The sequence below is a fragment of the Bubalus bubalis genome, chromosome 20 (genome assembly GCF_019923935.1).
Source record: "Bubalus bubalis isolate 160015118507 breed Murrah chromosome 20, NDDB_SH_1, whole genome shotgun sequence".
Lineage (NCBI taxonomy): Eukaryota > Metazoa > Chordata > Mammalia > Artiodactyla > Bovidae > Bubalus > Bubalus bubalis.
This window is the reverse complement of record NC_059176.1, coordinates 2,264,137-2,280,793: the sequence shown is the minus strand read 5'-3', so window position 1 is coordinate 2,280,793 and position 16,657 is coordinate 2,264,137. Positions and strand designations below refer to the sequence as shown.

Here is a 16,657-nt window from a genome sequence, read left to right as displayed (position 1 = left end):
CTTAGAACCCGACAGGATTTGGTCTGTAGAGACACGACCGAGCAGTTGCTGGCGCGGTGCGTGGCTGCCTGGGGAGAGGTGGGGCACCTGAGGCGGTCGCAGGCTGGGAAGTGAGTGCAGCGTGGCTGTGTGCGCCCGCCCACCCCGCTCCTGCCGTTAGAGCGCAGGGGTCTTCGAGCCTCACTCCTGAATCCTGGAACGCCTGTCTGTATTCCCGCCTCCACACTGCTCCCTGGGAATGAGGACTTTGCTTTCACTGTTGTGCCTGAGTTCAGTCCCTGCTTGGTAACTGAAAGTGAAAGTGAAGTCTCTCAGTCGTGTCTGACTCTGTGCGACCCCATGGACTGTAGCCTACCAGGCTCCTCTGTCCATGGGATTTTCCAGGCAATAGTACTGGAGTGGATTTCCATTTCCTTCAGGGGATCTTCCCAGCCCAGGGATTGAACCTGGGTCTCCCGCATTGTAGATAGACGCTTTACTGTCTGAGCCACCAGGAAACTGAGATCCTGCCAAAAAGCCCCTTCCCTGTGCCCGGCGTCTGTCAGTCCATCCATTCACCGGATGGTCTGTGGGCACAGGAGCTGTCCTGGGTAGTGTGCTTCCGGCGGCCACAGGGTCGAGTCCTCCTGCCTTACAGGTAGAGCTCACGTCCACGGGGGTATAAGATAACGAGATAACGAGAGAACAGAGATGCTGGCGTTGCAAGTGCTCTGTGGGAGGGCACCCCGACACGATGATTCCGACTTCCATCCCTGCCACTCTCCTGAACAGGCTTTCCTGATGGTCACTGTTTATGGCCTTAAAACAAATGAATTATAGGGTTTAAAGGCAGACACTGAAAGCTAAGAGATGATAGTAGAAAGAGCCGTTGCTTCGTTTCAGCCGTCGTCACCGCTTTGCTGACGTCGTGTTATGCTGTGCCCTTCTTGTTTAATTGTTTACCTTCTCGGCTGTGCTGTGTCTTGGTTGCTGCCGGTGGGTTTTCTCTGGTCGCAGTGTGGGAGCTGCTCCTGCTGCGGTTCCCGGCTCTAGAGCGAGCGCTCAGTCGTGGCTCACGGGCTCAGTTCTGCAGCCTGTGGACGCCGTGTCCCCCAAGTTGGCAGGCAGATGCTTATCCACTGGACCACCAGGGACGTCCCCCCGGAGTCTTCCCAGCAGTGGTCATGCCCTGTGTCACCAGGCTGCAGTCAGGCGCACTCCTCTTGCCGCTCTGATTGCTCTGTGTTCCTTTGCTGGTTTCTCTTTTTCTAGCTGTGACTCCTTCTCAAGGTTTTATCTGGTAAATGTGTGATGGAATTTACTGACCCTTCTGCATTTCATTAAGGAGAAAACAGCTGGTAAACACTCAGAGGGAAGTTTGCTCACTGAGGCCGTGTGTCTTGGAAATGCCATGCGGATGTTCTGCTGCTTTTGATGCTTGTTGTTACTCTCATTCCTGTAAAAAAATTTAGACAGAAGCCAGAAAAGTAATTAATTTGGTCTGCGAAGGAAAAACAGAAACTGTAGTGTAGCATTTCAAGGGAACAAGTCATAATGTACTTACTTATTATTCACCTGTAAAAATGCTGATTTAAAAGTCTTCATGTGTGTACTTTACTAGAGGCGTAACATAAATTAAGCCTGTAATGCGATGTCTAACTCTTTTCTTTTTCTGTTCTAGAATGTATGACAACATGTCCACAATGGTGTACATGAAGGAAGACAAGTTGGAGAAGCTCACGCAGGATGAAATTATTTCCAAGACAAAGCAAGTAATCCAGGGGTTGGAAGCTCTGAAGAATGAGCATAATTCCATTTTGCAGAGTTTACTGGAGACACTAAAGTGTTTGAAGAAAGATGACGAAAGTAATCTGGTGGAGGAGAAATCAAACATGATCCGAAAGTCACTGGAGATGTTGGAGCTTGGCCTGAGTGAGGCTCAGGTATGGTCTCATGACATGACCATGAACTTGCCAGTCTGGGAAAATGGAGACTTTGTTTTAAATACGAGGTTTAAACCAGAGGGCAGATACTTATAGAATAATCGAAATCAGCGTTTATGTGGGTTATGTATGCTATGCAGATGATGATTGATTTGGGCATCAGATAAGATCAGATCAGATCAGTCGCTCAGTCGTGTCCGACTTTTTGCGACCCCATGAACCGAAGCACGCCAGGCCTCCCTGTCTATCACCAACTCCCAGAGTTCACTCAGACTCATGTCCATCGAGTCAGTGATGCCATCCAGCCATCTCATCCTCTGTTGTCCCCTTCTCCTCCTGCCCCCAATCCCTCCCAGCATCAGAGTCTTTTCCAGTGAGTCAACTCTTTGCATGAGGTGGCCAAAGTATTGGATTTCAGCTTTAGCATCAGTCCTTCCAAAGAAATCCCAGGGCTGATCTCCTTCAGAATGGACTGGTTGGATCTCCTTGCAGTCCAAGGGACTCTCAAGAGTCTTCTCCAACACCACAGTTCAAAGGCATCGATTCTTCGGCGCTCAGCCTTCTTCACCGTCCAACTCTCACATCCATACATGACCATGCCTCAGTTTTAAAAAGTAGAGTGAAAACAGAGGTAACCCTTCGTGTCAGTTAGGGTTTGATTCGGTGAACAAGAAGCAGAAGCAGCGGCTCAAATGTCAGAGTCGGATGTAGACTAACCGAGCGGGCGGTCCCAGACGACCCTGCTTCCCTTTCCAGGAGCTGCGGGGACGCCCCTCAGCGACACGGGGGGGACATGCAGACAGGCTGCACTCACTTTCCAGCCCGCGACTGCCTCAGGTGCCCTGCCTGTCCCCAGAAAGCCATGCCCCGCGCCAGCAACTGCTCGGTCGTGTCTGTACAGACCAGACCTTGTCCTAGCCCAGGCTCTAGGGCTGCATGGTTGTTGGGTCCCTGCCCCTGCTGCCCTGCACCCCAGCCCGCCAGTCTCGTGGACCAAGATAGTCCAGCTGCAGCCCCATGGCCCCATCCTGGGACTGTGAAGGGAGCAGGAAGGTTGTGCCTCCCTCTGCTTCCTTGAACTGTGCCCGGCACTCTGCTTACATTTCATTGATTCCACGGGCACATCTAGTTGTGAGGGACGCTGGAGGATGGAGCCTTTCCCCTTAACGTTCCAGGTTCTTACGCCTAAGGAAGAAGAGTGAAAGGGCGTTGGCCAGCAGCTCACTGTGAGTGCGAACCTCCTTTGTCAGGCTGGCAGATACTGGAGTTAAAAGGAAGAGGAGGAAAGAGCCCCCTATCCTAGACTTTGGGGTTTTAGACCTGGGAGGGTAATAAGAAGGCAGGGCAGGTGCACGGACTGCAGAGGACAGACTGGCTGAAGCCAGCCTTCCTCCGCAGCCCGTGTCCTCCCAGGAGCTTGTCTCTGCCCCGGGCAGGCCCTTCCCTGAGGCCCATCAGTGCACCCCCGACAGAGCCCAGTGGGCACCTCCGCCTGCGAGTGCATCAGGGCGTCGCGGCTCTCACTGTTGGCCACAGAGCCTCCCTCCCTTCCCCTGCAGCGGCGAGGGCGAATTGCCCCGTCAGCAGCCCGCTCCGCACATGTATGTGTGTGTGTGTGTGGCGTTTGCTCACGGCAGAGAGTCTGAGAAATTCTCTTGGCACCACCTACATAGAAAATAAAAACATGGCTTCAGCAGAACAGTAGCTGCCTGTCCACTGCTAGTCCGTTAGAGGTGCTTTCAGATAGAAAAAAATTGTAATTTTTTTACAGATGTTCTGAGCATGTCAATATTCTTTTTTTTTTCAAGAGAGAAGGAAGAGGCGTTTAATTTAGCTGTTGTCTCAGTCAGATCTGGCTGCTAGAACAGAATGCCGTCAGGTCAGGGCTTCAGCGGTGGGCGTTTGTTTTCCACAGTTCTGGAGGCTGGAAGTTCGAGGTCAGGGTATCAGCATGGTTGCTTCTGGTGGGAGCCCTCTTGGTTTGCCGAGGGATGCCTCCTTGCTGTATCTTCAGCAGGTTGGGGAGTGGAGTGGGCAGAGAGGCAGAGGCAGAGAGAGATGAGCATGTAACATTCTTGATCACGCCCTGCATGTGGCCGGTGACTGAGGGTGGAAATAGTAAACAGCAGACTGCTTGTATGTACTCCGGAGCACGTGTCTGCGAGGGTCAGCTGGAGCTGCAGCCCCAGGGCGTTTGCGGAGGCAGGAGGTGGCGTTTGTTAGGCTGAGCTCTGCAGTGCCATCCCCGTCTCTGTCGGTCCAGGTCATGATGGCGCTGTCAAACCACCTGAACGCCGTGGAGTCGGAGAAGCAGAAGCTGCGTGCGCAGGTGCGGCGTCTGTGCCAGGAGAACCAGTGGCTGCGGGATGAGCTGGCCAACACTCAGCAGAAACTGCAGAAGAGTGAGCAGTCTGTGGCTCAGCTGGAGGAAGAGAAGAAGCATCTGGAATTCATGAATCAGCTGAAAAAGTACGACGACGACATCTCCCCTTCGGTGAGTGGTCCCGCAGGAGCGCAGGGTTGGCGGTGGCGCCCTCCTGCCACCGTGGTTCTTTCCCCTCCAGAGCCTGCGTGTGACACGACCCGGGGCTAAGGGTCCTGGGGTTGAGTCCTTGGGCGAGTTGTACACGTTCTTTTTGGAGTACTTTTCTCATACGTGTTTTTTTTGAACAATGGTCAGAAAATGTAAAAGTGCTTGGTAAATACAAAATAAATGCAGAGAGGAGCCATTGCCTTCGGTGAGGGCTGTCCCGGCCTGAGATCCACTGGGCGCCCCTGGCGCTTGCCGTCGGCTCCCCGGCCAGCCCGCCACTGGACGCGCCGTCAGCAGTGCCCGTCCAGCCCCCCATCATCCAGGCTCGGGATGCCTCTGTGGTTTGTGGGGGATCTTGGCTTTGTCTTTGAGACGCCCCCACGCCTAGGACACTGCTTGGTCCTTCTGCTCGCTTGCTCGTGCAACTGCCTTGGCCTGTTTTGGGGTTCCTGAAGTGTGAGGGCTCCCCAGGGTCTTGGTCCTTTTCTCCTTCTCTTGGTGCTCTCTGGATTTTCATCCCAGTCTCGGCTACTATTGTTTCTGATTCAGTTAACTTTTTAGAAGAGTAACCTTTTTTATTTTGGAATGATTTTAGATTCACAGAAAAGTTGAAATGGTCCCGTGAAGAGAATCCCCATATACCCTTCACTCACTTTCCCTGGGTCGGGAAGGTCCCCTGGAGAAGGAGATGGCACCACTGCAGTGTTCTTGCCTGGAGAATCCCACGCACGGAGGAGCCTGGTGGGCTGCGGTCCACGGGCTACAGAGTCGGACGCACCTGAGCGTCTCCACTCTCAGTCTCCTTGGGCTGCACCTGGTGTCTCCGCAGCACGTGTCTGAGCTGACTCAGGCCATGTCTGTTTCCAGAGAGCGGCAGGGTGCACGGCTCAGACAGCAGATGCTTGTTTCTCCTGCTTCTGGAAGCTGGAGCTCTGAGACTGAGCAGGTGACAGCTTGTTGGAGCCTTGGCGAGGGCCTGCCTCCTGCTGCGTCGCCACTCGGCCGCCTGGGCGCTTGTCTCCTGCTGCTGTCACGGCGCCGATGTCCTCACGGGGCCCCCACCCTCAGGCCGCCTCGCATCCACGTTACCCCCAGATATCATCACATTGAGCTTTATTTAGGGCTTCAGCATATCAATTGGGGGGGGCAGGGACAGACGTTCAGTCCGTAGCAGTGCGTGCGCTACAAGTGAGAGCGTGCTGTTGCCGATTGCTGTGGACAAAACTACAGCCTTTGTTTGAGTTCCCCAGTCCTTCATTATGTCCCTTTTCCTCTCTAGGATCCAGTCCAGGATTTCACACGGTGTTTGGAGATAAGATTTGTTTAATGTCTGTTTAGTTCTAGGCATGATCACTACGTGGTCTGTATACCGTTGAGAGTTGTGCGATTGTGTCTCCAGTCTGAGCCCGCGTCCCGTCCGTCTGTTAGAATAGTTTGTGCATTGCACCAGCAGACCTGCACTTACTCTGTGTCTTAGCTTGGGCTGCGTGCAAAATACCATGGGCTAGGTGGCTTAAACCACAGACCACGAGTTTTGTCATAGGTCTGGAAGCGGGGAGTCAGAGATGAGGGTGCCCCAGGGCTGGTTTCTGGGGAGGACTCTTCCCCGCTTTCAGACAGCTGCCCTCTGACTGTGCCCTCACACCGTGCGATGGGCGCACGGGGCAGGGGAGCTCGCCCTGGTGTTTCAGGGCCCAGCACCAGGGCCTCAGCCTCATGGTGTTTCTAACCAGTTCCCTCCCAGAACCCCGTCTCCACATGCCGTCACATGGGGTTGCGGCTTCCCCATGATTTGGGCCACGGTTAGTCCAAAGCGCCCTGTTGCATTAGACTTGCTGTACTTCTCTCTTGCATCTTAAGTCAGGAGCAGCTGATGTTTTGATTTAAAAGACACTCCTGGAGGCTGTTGTGCAAATAAGAATAGAGTAGTTGATTCACCTGGAAAACGAGGTGACACTGAGCAGTGGAAAGCTGCTCTCTCAGACTCGGAGACATTTAAAACTTTCTAATACTTTCTAATTTGGAAACGTGTCCGGCTTGGAGAAGAGATGCGGCTTGGAGAAGAGATGCGGTGAGCCAGCCCCGCCTCCCCCTCAGGGCACGCCCGTGGTGCCTTCTCTCCCCGTCCCTGCTCGTCCTCGCGCTGCTGGTGCGTCTCCCTGGCCTGAGGGGTCTCCTGTTGGGGCCAGGGCCACACCTGGGAGGCTGAGCAGGGTGCCGAGCCTCGTCTCCTCTGCAGCCCAGAGTCCACTTCGCTCATGATCTCTGCAGAGTCCTTGGTGGTGTTTCCCACTCGTCCCAGGATCCCGCTCAGGAATGTTGGAAACGCGGTGTGTGCCCCTCCGGGTGTCCCCTCCGGAGGAGCCTGGTGTCCTTCTGTGCCAGGGTGATGCCGAGTTCTTACCTGGTTGAACTGCTGTCCATTCATCCCATCGTCAGATGACTGTCTCTACCTGAGGGCTCCTCTCTGGGGGACCCAGTCACAAGCTGTCACACTGCTCTTAGGGGTCCTGTGTGGTGCTGGGTGTCCAGCCCACCAGTTCCGCAGTCTTCAGAGATTCACCATTTTAATCACTTGCTTCCAAATAAGATAAGAAAGCGCTCCCTGCTCTTTGCACTTCCTGGGGCCCGGGTGGCAACTCAGGCACAGAGGTGCCTTCATGGTCTGTTTGTGGCTCCAGCCTACACAGGTACTTTGAGTTCAGGCCAGCAGACTTCCCATTGCTCTTTCCTAAACCGATGGTTAAAGCAAATTGTGGCTAATCCTAGATTTGATCTGGAAAGAGAACTGTCTTTTCTATTTTTAATTAAAATGAAATTTATGTCAAAGATATCCAGTGTAGCTTTTATAATATTCGTGAAACTAACTGTCCTGGGTTGGTTTCATAGGAGGACAAAGATGCTGATTCCACCAAGGAACCTTTGGATGATCTCTTCCCAAATGATGACGACGACCCCGGTCAAGGAAGTGAGTTGGGAGTGGTGGGTGGGTGGGGGCCGGTGGGCGGGAGGTGGCCTCTCCTCTTGGGGGTAATTGCTGTTATTAGCGGGTGCTTGCAGCCCGCCTCGTAAGAGCGCGAACACACACAGACTGCCTCGCAGGTGGCGTGTGCAGCCGGCCCCTGGGAAGGAGGAGTGTGCCGCCAGCCCCCCCGGGGTCCGGGTTCTCAGCGCGTGGAGGAGGGGGGTCCTCCTGGGGCCGCGGCAGCCTCGCTCTGCAGTGGGGGTGTGCAGCACCCCCGCCCGACAGGCTGCGAAGGAGGCTGTGGTTGGTGTCCTGTGTGGCCTGTGTGGCCTGCCGCGTCTGAACGGGCCTCTCCCCGCAGTCCAGCAGCAGCACAGCAGCGCAGCGGCGGCCGCGCAGCAGGGCGGCTACGAGATCCCCGCGCGGCTGCGCACGCTGCACAACCTGGTGATCCAGTACGCCTCTCAGGGGCGCTACGAGGTGGCCGTGCCGCTCTGCAAGCAGGCCCTGGAGGACCTGGAGAAGACCTCGGGCCACGACCACCCCGACGTGGCCACCATGCTCAACATCCTGGCCCTGGTGTACAGGCTAGTAGTCTCGTTTTTTCCTCTTCACTCCACCCAGACAGTGTTTCCAATGAACTTGCCCCGAGAATGTGTTTCTATAACCTGCTCTGAGCTGCTTCTCCAGCCTTACCATCCATTTGTCTTCAAAACAGTCAGGGGTTCAGTTCAGAACACAGAGCTGCTCCCTGGCAGGAGCGTCACCCTGTAGAGCGGACGCTGCCTGGGACGCCCGGGCCAGCCTTCTTCCCTCAGGCCGCTCTAAACTGCTGGTTATTTTTCCCCGCAGTACTTGGTATACCAGGCTCCCTTGGCCCAGAATAGCCCCCGATGACTCCTGCCTGTCCCCCCACCTCTCCGATCCCCGTCAGCCCTCCTTCTTGGCTCCAGGGCTCCGCGCACCCTGTCCCCCCACCTCTCCGATCCCCGTCAGCCCTCCTTCCTGATTCCAGGGCTCCACACGCCCTGTCCCCCCACCTCTCCGATCCCCATCAGCCCTCCTTCCTGACTCCAGGGCTCCGTGCGCCCGTCCCCTGTTGGCCCCGTAACCCTTGGCCCCGCCTCTCTTATAGCTCCTGCTCTGTGCTTGGCATCCTCGTTTGAATTTTGTCATCCCTTCTCCTGGAATCCTGATTCCTTGATGTTAAGGACCAGGTTGTCTCGTTTCTGCCTTGAGTTACATCCTTGAGCATGTTTCCTAACTCAGAAGCCCTTGGTGAACTTACTGAATGGCGTTCAGTAGTTTGCCTGTGGCCCTGGGCAGCGGTCCACCAGAGCCCTTTGCTGAACTGAGCTGAAATGGAGCAGGTTGGGTGAGTGGGGGGACCTGTGGAGGGGCCGTTACTCCCAGGACAGGACTGGTTAGCAGTGGCTGCTCCAGCGTGGTGGATTTCAGGGAGCTGCACCTTGTTCCTTTGTTAGTTTGATTGTTTACAGTTCAGCAGACATTTTTGAGACCCAAGTGTATGTAAAACTTCAGGCTGGTTCTGTGAGACTGTACAGATGAATACATAACACCTGTTCTCAAGGAGAAAGCAGGATACTGAATTGGAAGTCAGGAGAATTCAGTTTGTATCTCTAAGTGGCTGCTAGACTGAAGGCGTTGTCCAGAGCCCTTAGCTTTTCTGAGCCTCAGAAGGGTTGCAAGGGTTATGAAATGTGATGTTACTTGGCAGTGTGAAATAGATAGCATCACCTAAAGGTTTCTAAAGGAGCTTAGAACCTTGTTTAGAGAATAGGCTGGTTATGTTCATGTAATTATAGAAGCAAGGAGACTGTCATCAATAGAAGAGCACAGGCGTCAGGGTTCCACGGCAGCCCGGGGTTTAGTTCTCGGCGCTTCCACTGCCAGGGCCCACGTTCAGTCCCTGGTCAGGAGCCAAGATCTCGCAAGCCTTGCAGCATGGCCAATAAATAATAAAATAAAATAGCACAGAAGTGTCGATGGAGAGCTGCCTTCTAGTTGAGAGGACTAGGGGAGGCCTAGTGGAGGGTGCGAGTGCTTTCTGGGGCCTTGCAGGGTGTGCTGGGGACTTACTCCTGCGTCCCACGGGGCAGAGCAGCGGGAGTGTGGTGGGAGTAGGCCATGGGGCTGCAGGGGAGTGCTTGAATGTGCCTGTGCCCAGCGGCTGGGTCTCAGAAGAGAGTGGTGGGAGAGCGGAGGACAGAGCGGGGTGGGGGCTGGGCCACAGGATCTGCTGGGGTTGGAGCTGGGCACCTGGGTAGGGTGCAGACAGGAGCCGGAGGGTCTGTGAAGGGGAGTGAACCATCGAGAGCGAGAGAGTGTTTCTAGTTAACCCTAGATATTTTTATTGTGCGTGAGTTAGGTGAAAAATGCATGTAGAACGTGACTGGGATTCTTGGTACGTAGAACGTGACTGGGATTCGTGGCACGTAGAAGGCATGGTCACGTAGATGTGCTAGGAATTGACGGCCTCTCCTCTTTTTCCCTGGTCCTGCAGCGTGAGGGTTCACTCATGTCAGCAACATGTTTGAAACCAGCAGCTGTGTCTGTGTTCATACTATTCAGTGCTGAGTCCCAGAGCTGAGCCATGACTCAGTATTTCAGCTTTCTTCTATTAAGGGACATTTAATTTTAAGCTCTTTGGGGAGGGCTATTAATATTATACTGATGAACATGTTTTGGGCAAAAGATTTTGAATTTTTTTCAGTGTCAATTCCTGAGTGGTAAGAGTCTTCACCTTACACGCTTCTTGATACAGATTGCCCGGCTGCTTAGGAAGGTGGTGCCAGCTCACACTCCCCAACCCTCGCCAGCCTGGGGTGGGGCTGGTCATCGCCTGCTCTTTATTACGGAGACATACAGCTTTGTGTGTTAATCTGTGTTCTGTGATTCTGCGTTTTTAGTTGTTTGGGCCTTCTGTTATCCTGCCCACTTCTGTATTGGGGTTTATTTTAATGCTGGCAAGGTGTGCATTGGTTTTCATTTGAGTGTGAATTTTTGGGTGGGCTCATGGAATGCATGCTGAGCCCCGCCCCCTGAGTTTCTGACTCAGCGGGTCTGGGGAAGGGCCGGGTTTCTGACTGGTTCCGGCTGTGGTTTGCAGCGCTTGCTCTTGGCGTGACCGCCCTTGTGGCTGAGTGACAGTCCCTGGCGTTCTGTGACGGGTCAGCCTTAGAGCAGTGCCCAGTGTGCCTGCTTCATCTGAGCCATCTCACTCTCTCAGCGCTGGGGGATGGCTGTGGCTGTATTTAACTGGGTCTGTGTCATACCTGCTGACTTTCACAGAACGTTTGAGTCAGTTTAATATAAGATGTTAATAATATAATGGTATAAGATGGTAATGTAAGTTTAATATAATAGAAAACCTTTACTCGGGGGAGTCAGTGCCCTTTGAGGACCAGCAGCCTCAGCCCTCTTTCCGGGCGGCGTGGGCGGAGCCTCGCTGGGTGGCTGTCCTCGTGCGCTGGAGCGGTGTGTGCGTGACTGCTTTGCAGCACGCTTTGGTCGGTCGGCAGCATTTAAACCCAGGGGGCTGGGCTGGGCCCCAGCTGCTTCCGTCTCCCCACTGTCAGCAGGCCCCTCCGCCCCGCCCTGAGCTGCTGCTTTGGCAAATCATTAGCCTCTTAGAGCGGCTCTGTGAGTTACGTCCTTCCTTTGCGGTAGGCTGGTTGAGGCGGGCACGTGACGCGCCAGGCCATGCGGCCGGCAGCTGGGTCCGCTCTGTGCGCCTGCACTGTCTGCGCGGCCACACTTACCTGTGCGGGGCAGCGGGCATGTGCAGACCCCTTGGCACGTGGGGTGGTGTTGTCCCAGCGGTCTAGCTTAGCAGGCCTGATTCCCAGCTCTCCTTGCCAACGTGTTTGTTGAGGAAGTCTTTTCTCTCCTACTGTTAGGAATGTTTTTAATAGTTTTAATAGCTAATTTTAATTTTTTTTAAGAATTAAAACTTAACTTTTATTTCCTTAGTTCCAGAATTACATTTTAAAAAGGTGTAGTGAGCTGTGTCTAAACATATAATTGTGTGTTTTTTAATTCAGAGACCAAAATAAATATAAAGACGCAGCTAACCTACTGAACGATGCCTTGGCCATCCGTGAGAAAACTCTGGGCAAAGATCATCCTGCGGTTTGTATACTGGTTCTTCATCCTTTTCAAGTTTTACTGTCCCTAATACGTTTTTTTTTACCCAACTCATTTCACTGTTAAACTCAACAGGGAAGATTTAAGAGCTGCCCTCCACTGGACGGCACAGGTAGGACTTGCTCGCTCGGAAGCAGTGATGCGCCCCAGGGTGGGGGCTCACACTGAGCGGATCTCAGCGTGCACTCATGTTGTTGATCAACCCCCTCAAATGGATCACGTACGGTGTTTTTGATCCTGGATCAAATTGCATGTCCTTCTATAAATTTTTTCCTAAAGATTTTGTATTGTCTTTTTATTAAAATTTGGTCACATTTGCATATAGATCTATTTTGGTTGGTTTTGTGGCTTCCAAGTGAAATTCAAAAAAAAAAAATCAAGATCATGTCGATGCTGATTTGTTAATGATCTGTGGTGTTACTTTATGGCCCACTGTGGACAGTGATGTTGCTCTCTCACCTCTGAGTGGAGTCACGGTCCTTCATCGGCTGGAGAGCACTTCCGTCACGCACTGGGGATCGCGCGCGTGTGTGTGTGTGTGTGACGTCTGACGTCCCCTCTGCTGTGGCGTTTACCGTTCTTCCTGGTTCCCTCTGTTGGTAGGTGGCAGCAACTCTGAACAACCTCGCGGTGCTTTACGGCAAAAGAGGGAAGTACAAAGAAGCCGAGCCGCTGTGTAAGAGAGCTCTGGAGATCAGAGAGAAGGTGCGCCCAGGATGGTCCTTGTTCCCGAAACACCGCACTTTATGCTTTTAAATAATTCATTCTACGTTTTGAGATAGGACCATGGTGATACATCCTCACTGGCCAAGTACCAAAAATAAGCCCTTCAGTCCAGGGTGCAGCCTGAGACGCAGCCGACGGGCCCTGCCTGGGGGTCTGGGGGAGTCGGGGTACAGAGGGTGGAGCCTTGAGTTCTAGGCTCTCCCAGCCTGAGGCCTAGAGTGGCCTGGAAGTGACTCGGCTGAAGAAGGAATTTCTGAGGCCTGTGAGTGCTGGGCATGGGGCGTTTCATTTGCAGTGGGGCATGTGCCTGTCAAGAAGAAAAACATGAAAATTAAACGGTCGCCAAATATGTTTATAAAACTTACTGCGATAGCTTTTCTTTTGAGAACCAGAAAATAACTCAGAGCATAGACTGAGTCACTGTCGTGGACGTTCAGTGTTGGTTAGTACAGTGCATAGTGATGAGGCGTTTTTAAAATGGATCGTGTTCATTTCCACAGTACTCCATATAACTGTGTATTCAGATGTTGCAGACACTGGGCAGGTCCACGTCATGATGTTTTAATTTGTGTGTGTCATTGTTATCAAATGTTATCATATTATCGAATGTTATTTATCATTGATATTGAGAGATTAATCATTTAATTTCGAGTCATAATGGCAAGGACTTGGGAAAGGGAAAATGAAAAGAAGCTCATTATCAGATTATACAGGTGAAGTTTCGTCCATGCTGTCATTTGTGATATTTATAAAGAAATAAAGTTTTTATTTTATTTTTTATTGATCCACTCAGGTTTTGAGTGGGCTGGGGTTAAAATCAGGGAGAACCACACATGTATCCCGTTGTGGATTGTGAAGTCTAGATGATGGTCTTTAGGTTTTTTCGTGTTTATTTGCTCTCATTCACTCACTCATCTGGCAAACGTTTATTGAGGACTTGGGGACCCTCACTTGGTTAGAGTTGATGATTTCAAATTAGCCACAGCCTCTTCCCTGGGAGCACGGTCCAGCAGGCAGACGTTGGCTTCTGGCCAAGAGCTCAGGGAGAGCGTAGAGCAGCGGCTCCTTCAGGTCCAGGGCTGGGGCTGTGCTGACGTGGCCTCCCGCCGTCGGTTGGTCTGGAGTCTTAGGGCTTCCCAGCCAGGGAGAGGAGGGCAGTGCAGAGGGAGGGAGAGGCGGCTGCCTCGGGGGGCGCAGGGCGAGGCCGAGGGCTTGTTGAGGTCCTGAGGAGGAGGCTCGGCGCTTATTCATCCACCTGTGTGCCAGCACCGTTTGCTGCTGCTGCTGCTGAGTCTCGTCAGTCGTGTCCGACTGCGCGACCCCAGAGACGGAAGCCCACCAGGCTCCCCCGTCCCTGGGATTCTCCAGGCAAGAACATTGGAGTGGGTTGCCATTTCCTTCTCCAGTGCATGAAAGTGAAAAGTGAAAGGGAAGTCGCTCAGTCGTGTCCGACTCTTAGCCGACCCCATGGACTGCAGCCTACCAGGCTCCTCCGTCCATGGGATTTTCCAGGTAAGAGTACTGGAGTGGAGTGCCTTTGCCTTTTCGGAGCACCTTTCTAGGTGCTGAGATAACATTACATCTAGACACGGAGACAAAGCACTCTGAGGCTTGCATTTTAATAGGGGAGAGTCAGGCGATAAAGAACTAAATTGATAAATAAGGCAGTTTTGAGTAGTGATACTAGCAAAGAAAGAAAAAACCCAAGTGATGTACTTGTGAGTTAACTGGGTGGGGACGGACTCACGGGTCCCTTAAATTGGATATAAGGAGGTCCCTTCTGAGGGGACCTGAGACCTGCACGGTGAGTTGTTGGTGGGAGTGGAGATCTGGGTGGGGCTGGGAAGAGAGTGTTGGGTGTCTGGGACAGCACGTTTGAGTTTGAAGAGCCTTGCAGTGAAGTTTGAAGTGTGAGGGGCCTGGTGTGTGGTCACAGAATCTGGTTTTACAGAGAGGATGTGTAGGCTGTTAGCTGAGGAGCTGGAGTCCCTTTGAGGCTGCTCTTCACAGGGGCGAGTGTGATGCTGCTTGAGTCAGAACGGGCTGGGCATGAGTTCCGGCATGTTTAGAACTTGGCGGTCATATTAGATCTAGATAGCCTTTATAAAACCCAGTTTCTTCATCTTCAGAATGTCCATAGTATTACCTACCATGTAGGATTATTGTAAGGATTCAAGACTCCAAAGCTTGGGAAGGAAATCAGCACCGTTTCCTCCCTCCCCCAAGAAGACGACTCAACTAATGCTGGTTAAGTTACTCTTGTGCTGCATGTGTGGCTGTTTAAGGATCACAGGCCTGGAAGCAAGGCACAGTCCTCTTGATGTTTAGGAAGAGCCTTCTCATGGTAGGGTAGGGGGTGGGTTGGATGGTACCCTGTGAAAAAAATAACAAGTGTTTCTAATGCTATTTTTCATTCCTAGGTTTTGGGAAAGGATCACCCAGATGTTGCCAAGCAGTTAAATAACTTGGCCCTACTGTGCCAGAACCAGGGCAAGTATGAAGAAGTGGAATATTATTATCAGAGAGCCCTCGAGATCTACCAGACAAAACTGGGACCTGATGACCCCAATGTGGCCAAAACAAAAAATAACCTGGTATGTTGACAGGTCAGCTCTGTAGATAGTCAGATTCCTTTCTTCCTGAAGCCTCAGTGCTGTTTCCTAGTTGAACCTGCATATGAGAATGTGCTTCCCTGACGTGTGAAGGGTAGTAAGTGCTTTGTTTTATTTTAAGGCTTCCTGCTACCTGAAGCAAGGAAAGTTCAAGCAGGCAGAGACCCTGTACAAAGAGATCCTCACTCGCGCGCATGAAAGGGAGTTCGGTTCTGTGGACGGTAAGAGATGCACTTTTGTTTCTAAGCAGATTAGCTGTAGGATGCGTTAAACATAGGAATTTCCAGTTTAAAACTTGGTAATGCTGAGGTCATCACAGTCAGCATGATGGCCCACCTGCCTCGTGTTTCCAAGTTGCCCTCACCCAGAGTCTGCACTTGCTTTAGGCAAAGCCTGGATGCAGTAACTCCAGAGAGCCTTCCTGCAGTCCTTAACTGCTTTCTTGAATTGTTCTGTGGTCCAGTGGCTCTCAAAGTGCCGGCAGAAACCCAGCAGCTTCAGCGCCACCTGGGACCTGTCAGATTCTCCAGCCATCCCGGTCCTGCTGGGTTGTCTGACAGCCGTAAGGAGCTGAGGCCTGTCTCCTTTATAGTCCTTAAAGTATTGTAGGTGCTTAATACACAGTTTTGGAATAAACATTTTGTCAGACTTTAACTGCTCAGTAAAACAGTATCTGACTACATGAGGCATCTTCCCCCCTTCGGTGGCCGTGACAAGAGGGGTTGAGAATGTGGACAGTTGGTACCAGTGTGTTGGAAACCTTAGGATTCGTGGGGAAAAGAGGTTGTGGTTAATAAATACTTCCTTTTATGGAGAATTTCTGGAAAGCATTTTTGAAAACCTTTTGAGAAGTGTATTAGTTTTTCTCTGTCAGCAAGTGGAGCAGTAAGTCTGTTTTACTGTCAGAAGATGGTAATGCCTCAGGCTTGTCATTCTGGAAACGGACTCTGCCCTGGCCCCTACCGGATCACAGCGCACCTCCCTGGACTTCATAGTCCACAGGGAGCTTCCGTGTCCTCTCACTGCAGAAGCCTTTCTGGGTTTCGGTTGTTCCAGGTCATCAACTTAGTGCTGCTTCAAATAAGTTCTCAGGGAAGTGATTTGCTAACTTTCCTTGTCATTTGCTGACTTCTCTCTACTAAAAATAGTAGCATGGAGTCCAGTTAATTGGGTTCTAGTTAGAAGCGGTTTCCTGTACTTGGATTTATCCTCCACACAAACGTTAGAACATGGGACAGAAAGGTGCAGGTGTGCCCTGACTGGCTGTTGGGGCGTGGCTCTCAGGCCACAGGCCTCTTTGCTATGGGGCAGCATTGAAACGCATGACCTGGCGTGTTGTCAGGAAATCCATTTCCCCTGACTGAGGCGCATTCTTGCCTAACAGTAGGATTAGATTAGCACATACAGCTGAAACTTCCTAACAGTAGGATTAGATTAGCACATAGAGCTGAAACTTCCTAACAGTAGGATTAGATTAGCACATACAGCTGAAACTTCCTAACAGTAGGATTAGATTAGCACATAGAGCTGAAACTTCCTAACAGTAGGATTAGATTAGCACATAGAGCTGAAACTTCCTAACAGTAGGATTAGATTAGCACATAGAGCTGAAACTTCCTAACAGTAGGATTAGATTAGCACATAGAGCTGAAACTTCCTAACAGTAGGATTAGATTAGCACATAGAGCTGAAACTGCAGTGAACAGCAGTGTTGGTTCACCTCAGCTGCTCA

The 16,657-nt window shown here is 52.0% G+C and overlaps 1 protein-coding gene across 20 annotated transcripts in view; it reads left to right on the top strand.

Moving 5' to 3' along the window:
• LOC102395742 (kinesin light chain 1) overlaps positions 1–16,657 on the top strand; it is a 109,809-nt gene that overhangs the window by 65,936 nt on the left and 27,216 nt on the right. For all 20 annotated transcript variants that reach the window (XM_044933260.2, XM_044933261.2, XM_025271404.3 and 17 more), the window contains 8 exons: positions 1,661–1,922; positions 4,186–4,416; positions 7,345–7,423; positions 7,782–8,007; positions 11,485–11,572; positions 12,191–12,292; positions 14,734–14,907; positions 15,047–15,146. In XM_044933260.2, the coding sequence (XP_044789195.1) occupies positions 1,662–1,922; positions 4,186–4,416; positions 7,345–7,423; positions 7,782–8,007; positions 11,485–11,572; positions 12,191–12,292; positions 14,734–14,907; positions 15,047–15,146 (1,261 nt within the window). In that variant the 5' untranslated portion in view covers position 1,661. Of the gene's footprint in view, positions 1–1,660; positions 1,923–4,185; positions 4,417–7,344; positions 7,424–7,781; positions 8,008–11,484; positions 11,573–12,190; positions 12,293–14,733; positions 14,908–15,046; positions 15,147–16,657 lie in introns of those variants that run through there.